A 17,194-nucleotide genomic window follows, 5' to 3' on the forward strand; every position below is an offset into this window, starting at 1 on the left:
CTGGGACAGTACTCAAATGCCATTAAAGCCTGGGACCAAAGAGCCACACACTCAGTTTTGTGAGTCTTTTTTACAGGAACTCTTCTCTCAGTAAATGAACTCCTGCTAAGTGATTATAGACTGAAGTATAGCTCAGAAAGGTAATTAATTTATAATTACAAAAAAATGGTCAGGCCAACTGGAGTCTCTGTAAGCTCTTCCTAGAGGCAGAACAAGTTTGAAGAAGGTAAAGGATAGCCAGAAAAATCCTGGGGGAACTCAAAAGCAAGGCACAGGGTTGGGGGATGGTAATTGGATGACAATAGTGGCGGCTAGTCAGAATACTGTGGTCTGATCCATTCTTTTGCATCCCAAGGATTGACTTGCTAGGTAGATTATAATGCTACCTTGGGTGGCCAGGGGACCCCCTGCTCTATACAAAACTGGAGACACGTTCGTGTTCTTTAATACCAATAAGCCTAACCACTGTGATGACCAGTTTTCTCCTGTTAACATATCCTCCTTGGGTGGCTCTAATCCATTTGTTCAGACTTCGTCTTCCACTGTTACAGTAGTATTCCTGTCAAGCCATTCTGATACTACACCCAAGGCACTGAATATAGGCAATCCTTGACACATAGCCACCTAACATAGGATGCTTCTACAAAAGGATGCTCTAATTACTTACTTAATTAACTTTTATTAGATTAGATTACATTAGATTTTTCTTTATTCTCTGGTGGAACTTTAAATTCAAGTTGTGGTTAGCTGGATGTCTCTCTTATGTACTTAGAGCTACCCTGTGAATATTCATTTTAATGTAATCATATTAAATAACTATAGTCCCCTTTTATTAAAAAGAGAAAGAGACCGCAAGAGTTGGATTATTCAGTGATTTTATGATGACAAAAGATCCAAATTATTTTTCAAAAAAGAAACTTCTATCAATGCTAATTGACTGGCAGTGGTTTTCTAACATAATAAGATAGTCTTGTGTGAGGTTTCTGGATGTGTTTAATTATTCTATTTATGTCACTTGACAGAGAGTGAGAGAAGCCTTGATCAGTTTATTTGGGTGTGGAATTCAGTTTAAAATGGATCAATTTATACACTAATATGTATACAATAAATAACTAAGGAGAACCTACTGTATAGTTCAGGGAACTCTACTCAATGCTCTGTGGTGACCTAAATGGGAAGGAAATCCAAAAAAGAGGGGATATATGTATACATATGGCTGATTCACTTCACTGTACAGTAGAAACTAACACAACATTGTAAAACAACTATACCCCAATAAAATAAATAAATAAATAAAATGGGTCAATTTAAAACTTTGAACCCATAAAGGAGAGTCAGTTATTAGAATGCTAAAATGACACACCTTATGGAGTCATCTCACCTGTGTGAGGCGTAAGGTAACCAGATATTGTCAAAAGAGCATGAGTCTGGAGACGGACCATTAGTGATCAATCTGTGTCTCACACTCTTTATGGGAAGATTTTTAACTTCTGATTTGATTTCACAATTACAAGGCCATTTGTGTTTTGTCCCTGTTTCTGTAGTTTGGCGGAGGACCAAAAAGCGGAATAAACAGAGTTTCCTCCCTCAGGGCCCCCTCTTTTCCATGCCCTACCCTCTCACAATGCACACCACCTTACTAATCAGGTCCACCGTCTCTGGGATGCTCTCAGCACAGTGTAATAAGCCTTCAAACATCACTCTTCACAAAAGAAGACTGCCACCATTAGAGGCCAACCCCAGGCAATTTGGGTTCCGTTGGTGGGAAAGAAAAGCAATCTTTAATAAAGGCCATTAGTTTCATGTTTCAGTCAGTGGTGAAACAGGCCAGGCGGAGATGCCATGAAACGCTGGAAAGAGCCAGAATCAGGGGAACCACGTGATTGGTGCGGTTTCAGACTGTAGGCACAGGGATGACCCAGGGCATGACCCGGGACAAATAGTCTGGAGACTCTAGGTCATAGGGCCCCAGCCCCACAAGCTGGTATTGTGGGGAAAGGCTTGCATCTCAAAGATGACATGAAAATAAGAGAGGAGCCTGTTAACTAAACTTTGAATAAGGAAGGGAGCATGGCTCCACGGTGCAAGACAAGCCCCTAGTATCAGTTAGGACCAGCAAATATTCTAAATCAGTACTGCTTCTCTATCCTGTGGTTGTGAATTTGCCAGAGGGAAGATGTACCTGGTCAAATCATCCTTGTTGAGGTGCTTGAAATTCTATGAATACACTTTTTACTAATGAAGGCAAGAATGATGCTTCTGCCTTGTTCTATGTTTCATGCTACTGTCCTGTGGTTTTACATGTATGTCACGTTAAATCCATGCTTTTTGGTGATTTTTCTCCATCTCTGACCATTTTCCTTTTCCTTTTTCTAGAATGATTAATCAAAAGTATTTACTCACCAAACATTCATTGAGTTCCTGCTCTATGCAGGCCTTTCTAGAGAACTGAGAAATGAAATAGTCTTTGGCATTTGTGAGATAATAGAAATATATATATGGGTCTCTGCCCACAGTTCCTGGCACAGAGCTCCTAAAAGCCCTGTAGTTTCCTAAGTGATAAGAACACTCCCAGCATCTCTTGTTCTAATATTTAGTCGTTGACCCCGTAACTGACACAGGACTCCTGAAACCTTTGTAAATTCCTAAGTCAAAAGAGCACCAGGAATGTCTTTTGTTCTAAGGAGGTGACTCTGGGTGTGCTCCTAGATAGGAGCTGGTCACCAGAAAGACCAAGGCATGATAGAAGCTTGGAATTTTCAGTCCCACCCTCTGTTCTCTTGAGCAGGGAGAAGGGCTGAAAATGGAGTAAATGATCAATTACGTGTACATGATGAAGCTTCCAAAACTGCCAATAATATGGCGGTCGGGGGCTTCTGGGTTGGTGAAGATGTGGAGAGAGAGTGGTGAACCCAGACAGGGCTCTGAAGCTCCACACCACTTCCCACATACCTGCCCTACACATCTCTTCCATCTGGACGTTTATATTTATCCTTTATCATATCCTTTATGGTAAAGCAGTAAATGTAAGTAAGTGTTTCCCTGAGTTCTGTGAGCCGCTCTAGCAAGTTAATCGAACCCAAGATGGGGATTGTTGGACCCTCGATCTACAGCCAGTCAAGCCAGAAGCACAGGTGACAACCCAGGCTTGTGGCTGACCTTTGAAGGGTGGAGGGGGCCAGGCTCATGGGACTGAGCCCATAACCTGTGGGATCCGCTGCTATCTCTGGGCAGTAGTATCTGAATTGAGTTAAACTGTAGGATACCCAGCTGGTGTCAGAGAATTGATTACGGGGGAAAATAGCCTCCACGCAGCTGGTGACCTGACGTGTCAGAAGTGGAGTGTTCTTGGTGAAGGTAAAGAGACACACAGGAAAGAAAGACATAGTAGGGGAGAACTGGGTTTTTCTCCTACTCAGGAAGGAAAAACCTGAGTTTTTCCTTTATAGCACTTAATTATTCATTCATTCAATTATAATTCCTTCAAAAGTATGAACTATGTGCAAAAAGTGTTTAAGGAGGTTCATAGCAATGGCTCTGGGTTCCCACTGTCTGGCCTCGCATTCTGGCCAGCTTATTAACTTTTGACTCTGGGAAAGTTAAATTTTCTCAAGCTAAGTTTCTTCATCTATAAAAGTAGAGAAATAATAGTAGCCATCTCAAGGTAGTTGTGATTCTTAAATAAAATCTGACTCGTGAAGCCTCTGGCCCCTATATAGTTGAAACTAAATAGATGTAAACCATCCTTCATAAAGTACTAGGAAAGATTACATTCATATAATATTCTAGAAATGACAAAATGTAGGGATGGGGAGCAGACCCATGATTGCCAGGGGTTAACATTGGGGGGAGGGTGTGATTCTAAAGGAGTAACATTAGCGAGTGTCTTTATGGGGATGGGGCTCTTCTGAATCCTGACTGTGGCAGCGGTTACATAAACGTATACACATGGTCAATTTTTACAGTACAATAACACCCTCTAAAAAAGAATGCATGTAAAAACTGGAAGAAGATCTGTAGTTTAGTTAATAGTACTAAACCAATGCCAGTTATATGAGATGTTATCATTGGAGAGGGCGGGGTGAAGGGTACACAGGAACTCTCTGTATTATTTTTCAACTTCTTGTAAGTCTTAGATTATTTCAAAATGAAGAGTTAAGAAAATTATAAAGCACCAAGAGAAGTGTGATGATACAACAGAGAGGGAACAGTCTGATCCTTGCCTTCATGGAGCTTCCATTCCACCGGAAAGAGAAACTATTAATTACACCAAAAATTGTCTAATCCTAATTATACTCAGTGTTAGAAAGGAAAAGCATAATATGCTTTGAGAACACATGCAGGGAAAGGGAGCCCGAGTCTGGGGCAACTCAGGGGAGGCTTCTTGGAGGTTATGCCTTTTCTGAACCATCAATATGGCAAGGATGAGCAAGGAGGGCTGGTAGGAGGCATTCCAGGCAAAGGGAGCAGCACATGAGGGGGACTTGGGGAGGAAGGAGCCCTCCAGCATCTTAGAGGGGCCAGCAGGTTAAAAGGCTTGGAAGAGTCACAGCTAAATGGGCTGCTGTCACAAGCAGAAACCTGGGGTGCGTCAGGGAAGGAAATAATTACTCCGGATAAGAGACTGGGGTGGGGGAGGGCAGGAGACAACTGCACAATGAGAGTAACACCGATTGAGCTTGGATTTTGAAAAATAATTGTAATGAGTTTTAAGCTATGGTTATAAAAAGCACAAAGGAATGGGTACTTGGAGGTGTGAGGTGAGTTTGGAAAATGACACATAGTGTGGTGATTGGGTTCCTGAAAGGAGCTGGCAAGGGACTGCAAAGAGAATTTGGGGCCATATCACAAAGGGAGTTTGGATTTTATTCTGCAAGCAAGGGCGAGCCAGTGGAAGCTTTAAACTGGGAAGTTCTTAAATGTTTTTATAACAAACATTTTATAACTCCGAGGCCAAGATAAAGTAGAAATAGAGTTAAGAGGGCACTGAAGCCAGTGGGTCTAGACAAGAGGTGACCACAATAGTCCAGGACAGGGACAGGGACATGGTGGCCTGCAGCTGGGGTAAAGGCAGCTGGCACTGGGAATGACAGAGGAGCCTTTGCGAAAGTCAACTCGACAGGCAGTGGTGACCTTGGATCCAAGAGCTTCACATCTAGTCATTTATTCCCCTGAGGTTCTCATATAGGTGCAGAAACCATTAACATAACATGTCCATTGCAACGTTATTGGAAATTGTAATAATTGGAACGATCGTACGTATCCATTAGTGACTGCTTAAGTAAATGATGGTGTGTAACATACAGTGGGGTACTATGAAGTGCTTCAGAAAAATGGGGTATCTTTAAAAAATATTTTTAAATTAAAAAATTGCAGAAGACTAGGTATAGTGTGACCTAATTTTGTAAAATACTGTATGGAATGCATTTTACATGTGTGGAAAAATATCTTGAAGGATATATCTGTCCTTGGCAATGACTCACTACTGCGGGGTGAGATTGCAACTAATTTTTGTACAATTCTTTACGGTGATTGATTTACAACAAATGTTTTCATATTTACACTTTTACATGAATGGCATGGTCTTGGATTGGGGTCCCTGTGAACAGCTCTGAGATGGAGAGTGCGTGCAGGAGGGGGCTCTTGGGAGATATACCTTTTAGGAAGTGAGGAATACAGCATTGGGTAGAGGGAGAAGATGACCCACACTGCAGTTGTAACAGGCATCCTGGGAGCTCTTAGAGCAGGGATGACCCTTCAGAGTTGCCTTAAATTGAGGCAAAGGGGTTGGGTCTTTGCATCCTTGCATCCGTAAGTCATTGGATTTAGACTGTCCCTGGAGTAGGGACATGGCCTTGAACAAAGCAGTTCCTTGCATCTGAGGGCAATTCTAATGAGGGATGCAGCTGACATTGGCCAGCAACTGATATCCCCAACATCTGCAGGATGGATGCATGGACCCTGAAGAGGGAGTCTGGGATAAGTACTACAATATCCACTGCAGTTAATTGATATAAGTATAAAATTTATTTTCTTACTTTGCAAAACTTGCTTAATTACCACACATAGCTTTCGTGAATACAAAGATGAAGGAGGAAAAAGGATGATCTCAGTGCAGAACAAAATTCAATGAAATGAAACCTTTTTGATTGAAACAATCTTAGCAGTTAGGAATAGAAAGCAATTGATTTAACCAGATGAAGGGTGCTTTCTCTAGCCTACCCTTTCTTTGAAGGTGGGCCAGGCCCCTCAGGTTCAGGACCCAGTCCATAGATTTGCATGGGCCCAAGGCCATTGTCATCCATCTCAGTGGCCACAGTTCACAGAACACTCAGATTCTGGTGTTAGCATTTGCCTCCAGGGCAGTCCCAGTTTCTGTGTTTGCTGCTGTTCTGGTTTTTTTCCTTGTTCGTTTTTGTCTGTGTGGGTCTTTTGGTTCCTAGTGATTTCCCTTCCTTTCTTGTTCGCTCAGCAATACATTTGAAAGCATATTTGTCGTAATTTATTTAGCACCTAGTGTTTCACAGCAGGAAGGTTTCTCAGTGTCCCTAGTCCACAGGACCGTGGAGAGCCAAACCCCCGTCTATACCAAAGGCACTTTTTCCTTTTACTGCTTATAATGCGACTTTCAGTTTTATGTGGTTTTATTTTTTATACTTTATTTCTTGTCAAAATTCTACCCATTCACTTTTATCCCCTTCTCTCGCTCTAGCTTCTCTTCTTTAAGTCTCAATTTTTCATCTCTGACTGCTTTTCTTTAATGGAGAATTATTTGATCATAAGTTAATTAACACATTTTCTGTTTTGTATTGTTCAGTTACCCCCCGCCCTTTTGGTCATATTCAGCTTTATCTCGCTCTCTTTTTTGTGGTATCTCTTTTTTTGCGGTGAGGTAATGAATGCATTCCATGCTATTTCTTTTTTAATGACTACTCATCCTTAAATTGGTTTGTTCTTTCTGAGCCAGCTATTTGTGAAAGGCTAGAACTAGAGACAGGCTAAGGAACTGAGTGAGGGCAGCTTGAATTTCTGTCTGTTTCCCACCACCGCCCTCCCCTGGAGAATGGTTTCTTTCTGGGTCTGACTCATTTCTCTCTCTTTGACTTATATTGATCACAGCCCTGTCGTATGGTGACAGAAACCTTGGTCTTCATCAGGTGAGCAGGAGCGGTCCATCGGGCTGGTTACCACAGATCCTGTCTTGTTTACCTCACATGCCCACATCCTGCTTCTTGCAGAGATGCCATGCTTGCCCACTGCCACACTGAACTTCGTCACCTCTGACCCCTGAACGTTTCCCCAGGGCTCCCATACATCTCAGAGCTCTGGTTCCCAGCAAGGGTCACAGAGTGTCCCTTACAGTGTGTCACCTGTAGCGATCTCTCTGTTCTGCTCACTAGACCAGAGAGCCCTCAGATCTTGTTTCTTACATCAGAGTCTCCCCCTGGCCGTGTTCAATTTCCTTAACACTTGGCAGCCAGTTGAGAAGAGTGATTATTGGATTAGGGATGTTCCTTGCTTCCACTGGTTTCTTTCTCTTTCTTATTCCCCTTATTCTTGGTTGATTTCAAGAAAGAGAGCCTTTAGTCTTCCATCTTGATCTAGAAATTCAGGGAAGGATTATTTTAAGATGATAGAAGACTTAAACAGGTAAAAGAAAAGCTAACGGATAAAAGGTCTGAGAAGGGATGAACTAAAAGAAAAATCTTGGAAAGAAAGGCTTATCTCCTCACAGACAGAAGGACAAAAACTGTGGATAACATAAAAGAGAAATCTTAGATCAATGGGAAGAAAATTGAAGAAGTAAAAAGGTACTTGCTTCTCTGGGAGATGTGGGGTCTGACACATACAAGGAACAGCAATGCACCTTTATTCATTTATTCAGCAAATTTTTACCATAAACATGTTATATGCCAGTTAGTGGGGAAACAGCAGTAAACAAGACAGAGAAGTCCCTACTTCCTGAGACTTCACTTTCTCATAAAAGAGCCAGACAGTGAACAATTGAACAACAACAAAAAGCCTATTTTTTTTATCAGGGTTTCTGATAGAAAATAATAGAACAGTGGTGAGGCTTCCATGCTGTCTGAAGTAGACCTGAAGGAACAGAGGATCCAGCCACATGAAAATGAGGGAAGGACACTCCTGGCATAGAGTGGAAAATGCTGTGGTTCTGAGGCAGGAAAGCCATGATGAGTTTTAGGAACAATCAAATTGCCAATTGGAGCTTAGGGAGCAGGAAAGAATACGGTACAAGTGAAGGCTGGAAATACAGGCAGGCATCAAATCATGCGGGCTCCTGTAGGAGTTGGGTTTTTATTCTCACATAATTACTCAGTCAGAAAGATAATTAAGGACCTAAGTGTGGAGAAATATGGAGAAATTATAAATTCTACCAAAAAGATGAAAGCCGTGAGAAAGGTATAACATCAACACGTGCTTTAGAAACTCTCTAAATGGAGATTCTGGTTTTAAAGTAATTTGAGCAGAACGTACAGCCTAAAAAAATATAACGTAACTCACAACCTCATCATTACAGTAGAGGAATTCTTTGTCACACTTCTAGGAATGAGTACTAGAAAAAAATTGTACTCTGGAACAAAAGATACTATAACATTTCAGAGTGCCCTATGCTTCCCTGTGCATTTCTGAATTAACGGTATGACTGAGGGAAGTCAGCCAGAAGGAGAGCACCTGCGGACTCAGAATCTCCTAGATGTGCAAAGTGAGAAGAAGACAAGGGCCATGTCAAAATGAGGCATTCACTGTCTGCGTGGAGGCCATCAGACAAAGCCAGCTAGCATCCAGAGCACACAACTTACTCTCATGCTTTGTGCATTTGGAAAGAGAAATCACAACTGGAAACCTGTCGAAATGTTACTTCTCAGCAACAGTATGATCTTGGAAAGAATCGATGGGAAAGCAAATCATGAAAAGGAAATCTAGAAGCAAAGGAGTACAGCCCCAAAGAGAATTGAAATGTTTTCCAATCAGTAGTTGGTAAAGTCTGAGTACTAATAGATTTGTTTTAAAAGGGAAAGCAATTCCATAAACTCATGTCATGTTGAAGCTGAAAACTTAAAGATGCATTCATTTAGTTCCTCCTTCCCTCCTTCAACAGTGGATGTTTGAGATCACCATAAATGGCCTTCATAGACCAATCTACAGATAAGTGACTTTTTAGCCTCCTTCAGGGTAAATGTCTCTATGACATCCTTTGCATTCTAATTGGTGTTACTAAACTCCAAGGAATTTCCCACTGATCAGTAAAACTTTTTCTTAGAAGTAAACTAAAGCTGATTAGCTTCAGCTTCTACTGGACTCCATATGAGAGACTCCTTACAAAAAGAGACAAAGTATGAACCCAGTTTTCTTTTGTGTTTATTTCTAATCCCTCCGGGGGGTTCAAATGAGGCCTCAATAACCACTGTAACACAGGTGTTTTGTCTGGGAAGCTTGAAGAACTCGGAAGTGACTGTGCTTCTCCCACTCTCAGTTCAAGTACAGTATTCTGGTCCTGGCAGCACAGAAGCAGCAGGTGTGTGCTGAGGAACAGCTGGCTACCAGTCCTGGCCAGAGAAGAAGCTTCTTCACAACAGTAGGATGTTTCAGTATCACTTAACCTGTCCAAGAGAACCTATTTTTGTTCATATCCATGCCCTGGTAGTAGAGTTCAAATTTATTTTGGGTTTGCTGATGACCATACCATCAAGAGGATGTCAGTGCAGGAAGCCAAGAAGCTACCATCTGTGCAGTGTTTTTATCTCAAGAATTGTTTAGAAGGCTGATTACTCAGTTAGCTGTACCTCTTGATCTTCTAGTGTTACACTGAGAAAGGTGACTAACACTTTCTTGAAAGTCACTTTGCTTTTAATAACCCATGTAATTCCATCAATCTATGGTAGGGGGTCAAAGGATTGGCCAAATTGCACTATTAAGTATCGACCCCGCAATGCTTTATATGTGGTAGGGACACCATGAATGATCATTCCTAGTGAACAGAAAGTTGCTCTCCAGAGTGATGTGCTGGCAAACTTTAACAACCAGCTATCTAAGGATAAACTACCTGATTTGTAGCATTTGCTGATTTCCATAGCAGAATATTAAGAAGAACTTTATAAATTCAAAAATTTAGATGAAATGGAGAAAATCTATAAAAGGCAAAAATAACTAAAACTAACTCAAGAAAAAATAGAAAACCTGAAACCTCTATATCTATTAAAGAAATTGAATTCACAATTAAATCTTCTCACAAGAAAACTTGTAAGTCCAGATGATGCCACTGGAGAAGTGTATCAAGTAGGTAAGGAAGAAATAATACCAACCTTGCACGAAGTCCTTCACAAAATAGAGGAGAGAACACTTCCCACATTATTTTTTGAGGCCAGCATTATCCTGTTACCAATATTAGAAAATGACGTTATGAGAAAAAAAACTAACTAGACGTTGATATACTTTATGAATAAAGATGGAAAAAAATCCTTAAAATATCAGCAAGTCGAATCCTATAATATATAAAATATTATAAAATAAAATATTAAAAAATAAAATAATTAAATTAAAAAAGATCATCATAATGACCAGGAATTTAAAGGTTGGTTTAACATTAAAAATCAATTGCAATCATTCATCATATTAACAGAATAAAGGAGAAAACAATATATGGTCACCTGAAGATATGCAGCAAAGCTATCTGAAAAAATTCAGCACTCATTCATTATATACATAAATTAAGAATAGGAGAGGGCTTCCCTGGTGGCGCAGCGGTTGAGAGTCTGCCTGCCGATGCAGGGGACATGGGTTCGTGCCCCGGTCTGGAAAGATCCCACATGCCGCGGAGCGGCTGGGCCCATGAGCCATGGCCATTGAGCCTGCGCGTCCGGAGCCTGTGCTCCGCAATGGGAGAGGCCACAACAGTGAGAGGCCCACATACCGCAAAAAAAAAAAAAAAAAAAAAGAATAGGAGAGATTTTCCTCAACTTGATAAAAGACACCTAAGAAAGACCTGCAATTAATATTAAATTGAAATTTTGAGAAACTGAACACTTTCCCTAAGTAAGGAAGAAGACAAAGATGCTCACTCTTCATCACTTCTGGTCAACATTGTGCAATAAGAAAAGAAAAAGAACTAAAAGGCATACAGATTGTAGAGAAAGAAGAAAAACTGTCTTCATTTGTAGATCGTGTACATATAAAAACCAAAAATAATTTATAACATAACCACTCAAATGACTAAGTGAATTTAGCAAAGATACAGGATACCATGTCAATATACAAAAAAATCATTTGTGTTTTCATATGCTAGCAAACAAAGAATGTAAAAAAAAATTTAATGCTATCTACAATAGCAGAAAAAACATAAAATGCTTAGTGGTAGACTTAAAATATGTTCAAGAGCTGTCACTGAAGATTATGAACATTGAGAAATTAAAGATCTTAATAAATGGAGACATAAATTATTTTCATAGGTTAGAAGACTCAATACTGTTAAGATGTCTTTTCTCCTCATATTGAATATATTGATTCAGTACAGTCATAATCAGAATTCTAGGGGGATGTTTTTGTAGAAATTCACAAGCTGAGATTCTAAAATTTAAATGACAATGCCAGGGACTTAAAATAGCCAAAACAATGTTGGAAAAGAAGAGTAGAAGCATATGGTAAGCAGGAATCTAAGACGGCCCAAAGATTCTGCCCCCTACTACACAGGCCTGTATAATCCCCTCCCCTTGAGTATGGGAGGGGACTTGTGACTGTGATGGGATGTCGCTGTCATGATTAAATTACACTATGTGGCAAAGGTAAAGGGATTCTACTGATGGCTCCATCCAGGATTGAAACGGTTTCATGCCTGTGTGTGGACACCCAGGCCACCTGTAAAACTTTGGTTCTCATTCTACAGGAATAAATACCCCTTAACCATCTCTCTGGTCAAGGGATACAAACATTTATTGCACAGTCAGTCTTCCAGGGTCAGACCCGAGAAGGAGACCCACACAGGCCCTGAGGCATACTTCTGTCTACTTAGGCAGGAAATTCCAGGGTCTTGGTTTCCCAGGATGTGGTTTAGAAGGGGAGGGGGTGCAGGCTTTGGGTAGACCAGCCACTTAGACCTGGGATTGCCTCACTCCATGGCGAGGGAGGAGGTTCCAGGTGGCTGGAGCAGAGCCTTCCAAAGCAGGACATCTCAAACGTTTATGTGCATAGGAATGACCTCAGGATCTTATTAAAATACAGGGTCAGAACCTATCAGGCTGGGCCCTAGCATTCTGCACATCTAACAAGCTCTCAGGTGGCACGAGTGCTGCTGACCCATGGGACCACACTTTGCGTAACAAGACTATAAAGCATGGAGCCCACCCAGGTCTGAGGGCAGGGAACACTGATACTCAATACACATGAAGTTAGTAGTGGAATGAACAAACCCAAATTGTGCATAATTCAAAAATTATTTGTTGTACTTGGAAAGATCCTGACGATAGTTAACCTTAAGCTAATAATAGATGTTTTTTTCTTTTTTCCTCTTGTGCATTTATCCACTGAGTGAAAACAGTTGCCCCAAAAGCAGGATAAATAACTGGGGACCCTAATCTGGTATTAAAACTACGTGTGTTATCTACAGTTGCCTATTGTAATTGTCATTCAATGTGTTTTATGAATCAGTGAATGTTCATAACATCCTGGGTTTTAAGGGTGAATTTTTTTTCAGGCTAAGACTATCCGTGTGATAACTGACGTACTTCTAAAAGAACTTTGGAATCCTTCTGATTACTAGCCTTGAGCTATAAACACTAGGAGTTTTATAAAAAGTGGCAATAAAATATATGTTATTAATAAAATGTCAGGGCATGGATGACTTACAAGAAATGAGATAAAATTGTTTCTATTTAACATTCATGCCATATTTTATCATTCCGTAGTATTTATTATTTTGACACATAACTCTGAAGAGACTATGAGACCTCCCTGTGGGATTGTTCATTCCCTTTTCTATGCTACATTTATAGACTATTTACAAAAGCATTCATTTTTTTAAAAAAAATTCTATGGTGAAGGTTAAAGGCTTGGGCCATTCATTTCTTTATTTTATCTGAGCTTCTTCTCTCCCCATTAGTTTGAGGAAAGATAAGATAATAAATTGAGTACTCTCCTCTCTTTTTTTGATGATGTTGCTGATGGGTCAAAATAAACCTCTGGAATCCAGATGAATTTATGAGTTATTCATAAATTAGGAATCTTCCTTAACTCTTCGTACACTCTGCTTCTCAGTGTCGCTAAAGCCCCCACTTAGGCTGTATAAATTAATACATTTGCTGGAATTGTGACTTTGGGACATTTTATAGCAGTGATTTCAATGTTGTGAGTGGTGAAATAGAAACTTGAGAACGTGAAGATTAATTTAAACCACATGATGGGTTCAAGGAAAATACACTACAGCTTCTTGAATATGTTCTAACGCTGTACAGTGGGGAATGGGATCCAAAAAACCACCAATGAACTTTTAAACCCTCTTGAGAGGAATCAAACCAACACACTTAGCCCTGGAAGGGAGCTGTTCCAGATGACAGAGAGGCCATCTCTCTCTCCCTCACAAACAGAGCCCTTCGCCTGAGAGAACACAGTTGGGAGATCGAGGAAAGAGGAGGGACCCCAACAGTTACCACTAATGGGATGAAGTTAGAACAATCTTTGCAGTTATTAGCTGGCTTACTGATTTGTCTTTCATTATAAATTATAGTTTTGTTGGGTTCTTTGAACAATAGATAACCAACAAATTGTATGCTGTGGACAGTTGGTGCCTTTGAAATAAAGGATCTCTTTTTCCCTTCCAGTTCGTTGTAGCGGTGTTCTGGATCATTTATGCCTATGACAGAGAGATGATTTACCCGAAGTTGCTTGATAATTTTATCCCAGGGTGGCTGAATCATGGAATGGTAAGTGGACTAAAACAAATGATTTCCTTTTATTTAAAAAAAATCTACTAAAGAGCTGTTTTCTAATTTAGGCTGTCCACAGAATCTACCTAAATAGCTGTGAAATGAAAATTATAATTAGAGAGTACAGTTAGAGAAGAAAATTGAACATAAATAAAAAATGTTTTCTCATGAAGTTGAGTCACTATTAAAACTACTTAGTAGATGAATCCATAGTTTATAAGAGGTGTCAGTGGTGTTCGGTATAATACAATTGGCTCACTCCAGGACGGATTTAATTTCTGGGCCATTCAAAGGCTTGTCCCCTGTTGGAGACTAAGGATTGATTCCCACCTGCACCACTATGGACACCCAATGCCTCCTCCACTTCACATCAGTGAGATCGTGTTGAAAGTAACCAGTGTTCTTGGAGAATTTCCCCTGGAGGAGAGGCAGGGCTGTTACTTTCCCTGGGAGAGTCGCTACAGACGTTGGAGGTGTCCTTAGCAGTGGTTCTCCACCTTGTCAGGGTCTGCCCATCCCAGGGTATTTGCCTGCAGCTGCGAGGTCTTTTCCTTCTTCTCAGTCTAATTCTTTCGGATGCTTTAGCAATGATGTTACCTTCACAAGTTTCAAATCAAATACTTTGGCTGGTTTGCACATTGCTTGACAAGGTTTGAGGGTATATTTTCTGCAGAGAAATTTTGTGTCGTCTTCCCTTTCCATCTCTGGAATTGAGCACTGTTTTGTTATTAACTAAGAAGCCTGCATTTTTTGGTTCCGTCAATTTTTAGAATGTGTCCCTGGGTGCTCCTAGTGAAAAGGGCAACCCATGACAGAAATTATAGGGGAATGAAGAACTGGAAATCACGCATCTGAGGTCCAAAGTAAGTGTTTCCCTTCTGCCCCCAATTTTGGTATATTTTAAGAAAATGCTGTGTAGTAACAAACAAACATTATTGTACTGAGGGGCATTGATTCAAACTTTTGTAAGCCAACCCCTCAAAAGTAGCACATCTCAGAGAACTGGAATTTTCCTTGAGTCCAATTCGAGCCACACTGTAGAATGATTAACATGGCACCTCAGGTCTAGTTACAAACAAATCTGTTGGGTCTTGTCAATTAAATTTAACCAGGAGCCTGACATGGTTACTCTGCCTCTCTCCAACTTTTTGCTTTTCTTGAATGTGGAAGTGCTTTCATAACTCCCAAGTCTTTGCAATCCTCTGCCCCCAATGCCCTTCCCATTCTTCACTGGGAAACTCTTGCTTATCCTGCCAGCTTGTATACTGTCTTCTTCATGGAGCCTTTCCCCACTTTTACAAGCCAAGTTTGCTCTGCTGTTAGCTGTGCTGGCCCCGCACTTTCATATCTCCATGGTACATGTCCACAAAAATGTTATACAGCTAGTGCAAAATGGCAGCCTTCGAATCCTGCGTCTCTGCCCAGCCACCTGGCATATAGGAAGAGCAGTACATAATCATTAGATTGATGACTAATGCAGTACAGCCAGTCCCCATAATTCTCTGCCAGTCAATACTAATAACTACTATTTTTCAATAACCTACTGTGTGCCAGGCTATATAATTTAATTTTCATAGTGGTTCTATGAACAAGAAATTATTATCCCTTTTACAGATGAAGAAACTGAGGCTTAGAAGGTTTCTGACACCAGAAGGGCCTTAGCTGAGAACAAATGATTATATCATGTGCTATAGAAGAAGAGTCCTGGGCAATCTGGCCTGTTGTCTACATCCCTAAACTGTACAGTGTTACCTTCTGGTTAGAGAATAAATCACAATCTTTGCAGATCCTGGCACCATCTAATGTTGCGAATGAATGGTTTATTAAGTTTGTATGAAGTTATTAGAACTTCAGCTGGACGCTCCTAATTTTCCCTTGATTCACTTTGATGGGTTAAAATTCTCACTCTTGGAGAAAAACACTACTTAGAAATGCAAGGAGGATTTGAGTGACAGAAATATTTAGGAAAGGGAAAAATAAATTAACGAACATGTCAAGTCCTCTCAGATAATATGAGCTCAATAGGTTTCTTTCCCAGTGAATTTTGTCTTAGAAAAGCTGAATGACCATTTCTTGGCTTTTTTTCATGTTCCAATTCATGGTTCCAGAATTACCAACAAAGGAGTTGCATTTGATGGCTGAGGAATATTTTGCAATATTAAACAATTTACATTACTCTAAATATGTATATGTGAAACTTTAAATACATCATGCATAAAACATGGTGCTGATGCTTTGGATTGGCAATTAAAATATGAACATTAAATGCTAGAATCATGAATAATTTAATCTTTATAAAAATGTGTAATATGATTTATGAAACATCAAAAAATTAAATCAGCATTTTCAGCTTTTTTAAAATTGTATTTAATTAATTATAGTTTGTATTTGCCTTTAACTTTAATACCTTTTTTAATAGCTTTTGAATATCTAATTTTAAAGTATGAAAATAATTCATTAAAATTTTTACATTTATTTAATGTTCATATTTTGATGAAAACACTCAAGTTGTATACACTTTAATTATAATTACATTTTATTTTTAATCGATATTTTAGATTAATACTGTTAGTAGAGCTCCAGTTTTGTAAGAATTTCCATTATAAAAACATATTTAGTGAATCTGCTGAAATGAAGGCAAGAAAATAAAATTTTGGATATTTATATTATACTAAATATCTATATTTGTAATTTATAAATTTTACTAATCATCCAATCTTATTTTTTTATTTTGTTTTACAAAAATATATCTAAGAATGTAGGAGGATAGAACATATTTTATTTAATACTGTCTAGTTTAATTTGTAACCGTCAAATATTTCTGCAAATGGTTTATGGCTCTCCCTGCTCACTATTATTGCCTGCTTAGATCTTTATAACTACAAGAATTCCAAGAGAGAATGTACTCTGTTCTTACGTATAGAATCATATTCATTGTTTGAAGAATCTCAACATAATTTCTAGGGATCCAGAGCCCTGAAGCACAGAACTGAGATGCAGTGTATAAGTCTATCATGACACCATTTCAGGAGAATCATCAAGTCAGTCTTGAATGTGCAGCATTCAAACAGGCATAAGAGAAAACTTACAGGGTCTGAAATCCACAGGGGTTTCAATTTTGATTTACACTAAAGTTGCCAAAAGTTAGACATGATTATAACTAAAGGAAAATATCCTATCTCTTTCTTTCCATGTCTTCCTCTTTTCTCTCAGCAAGCAATCCTAGAATTTATTTGCAGAAGAGAAGAGGAAATGGG

At 39.6% G+C, this 17,194-nt stretch overlaps 1 protein-coding gene across 5 annotated transcripts in view; it reads left to right on the forward strand.

Moving 5' to 3' along the window:
- The window catches only part of AIG1 (androgen induced 1), a 233,646-nt gene that overhangs the window by 76,511 nt on the left and 139,941 nt on the right, over positions 1 to 17,194 (forward strand). For 4 of the 5 annotated variants that reach the window (XM_079716303.1, XM_079716302.1, XM_079716304.1 and 1 more), the window contains exon 3: positions 13,833 to 13,934. The exons of the other annotated variant lie outside the window; for it this stretch is intronic. In XM_079716303.1, coding sequence (XP_079572429.1) covers positions 13,833 to 13,934 — 102 coding nt within the window. The remainder of the gene's footprint in view (positions 1 to 13,832; positions 13,935 to 17,194) is intronic. 5 annotated transcript variants of the gene reach the window in all.

The sequence above is a fragment of the Hyperoodon ampullatus genome (genome assembly GCF_949752795.1).
Source record: "Hyperoodon ampullatus genome assembly, chromosome: 12".
NCBI classification, from domain to species: Eukaryota; Metazoa; Chordata; class Mammalia; order Artiodactyla; family Ziphiidae; genus Hyperoodon; species Hyperoodon ampullatus.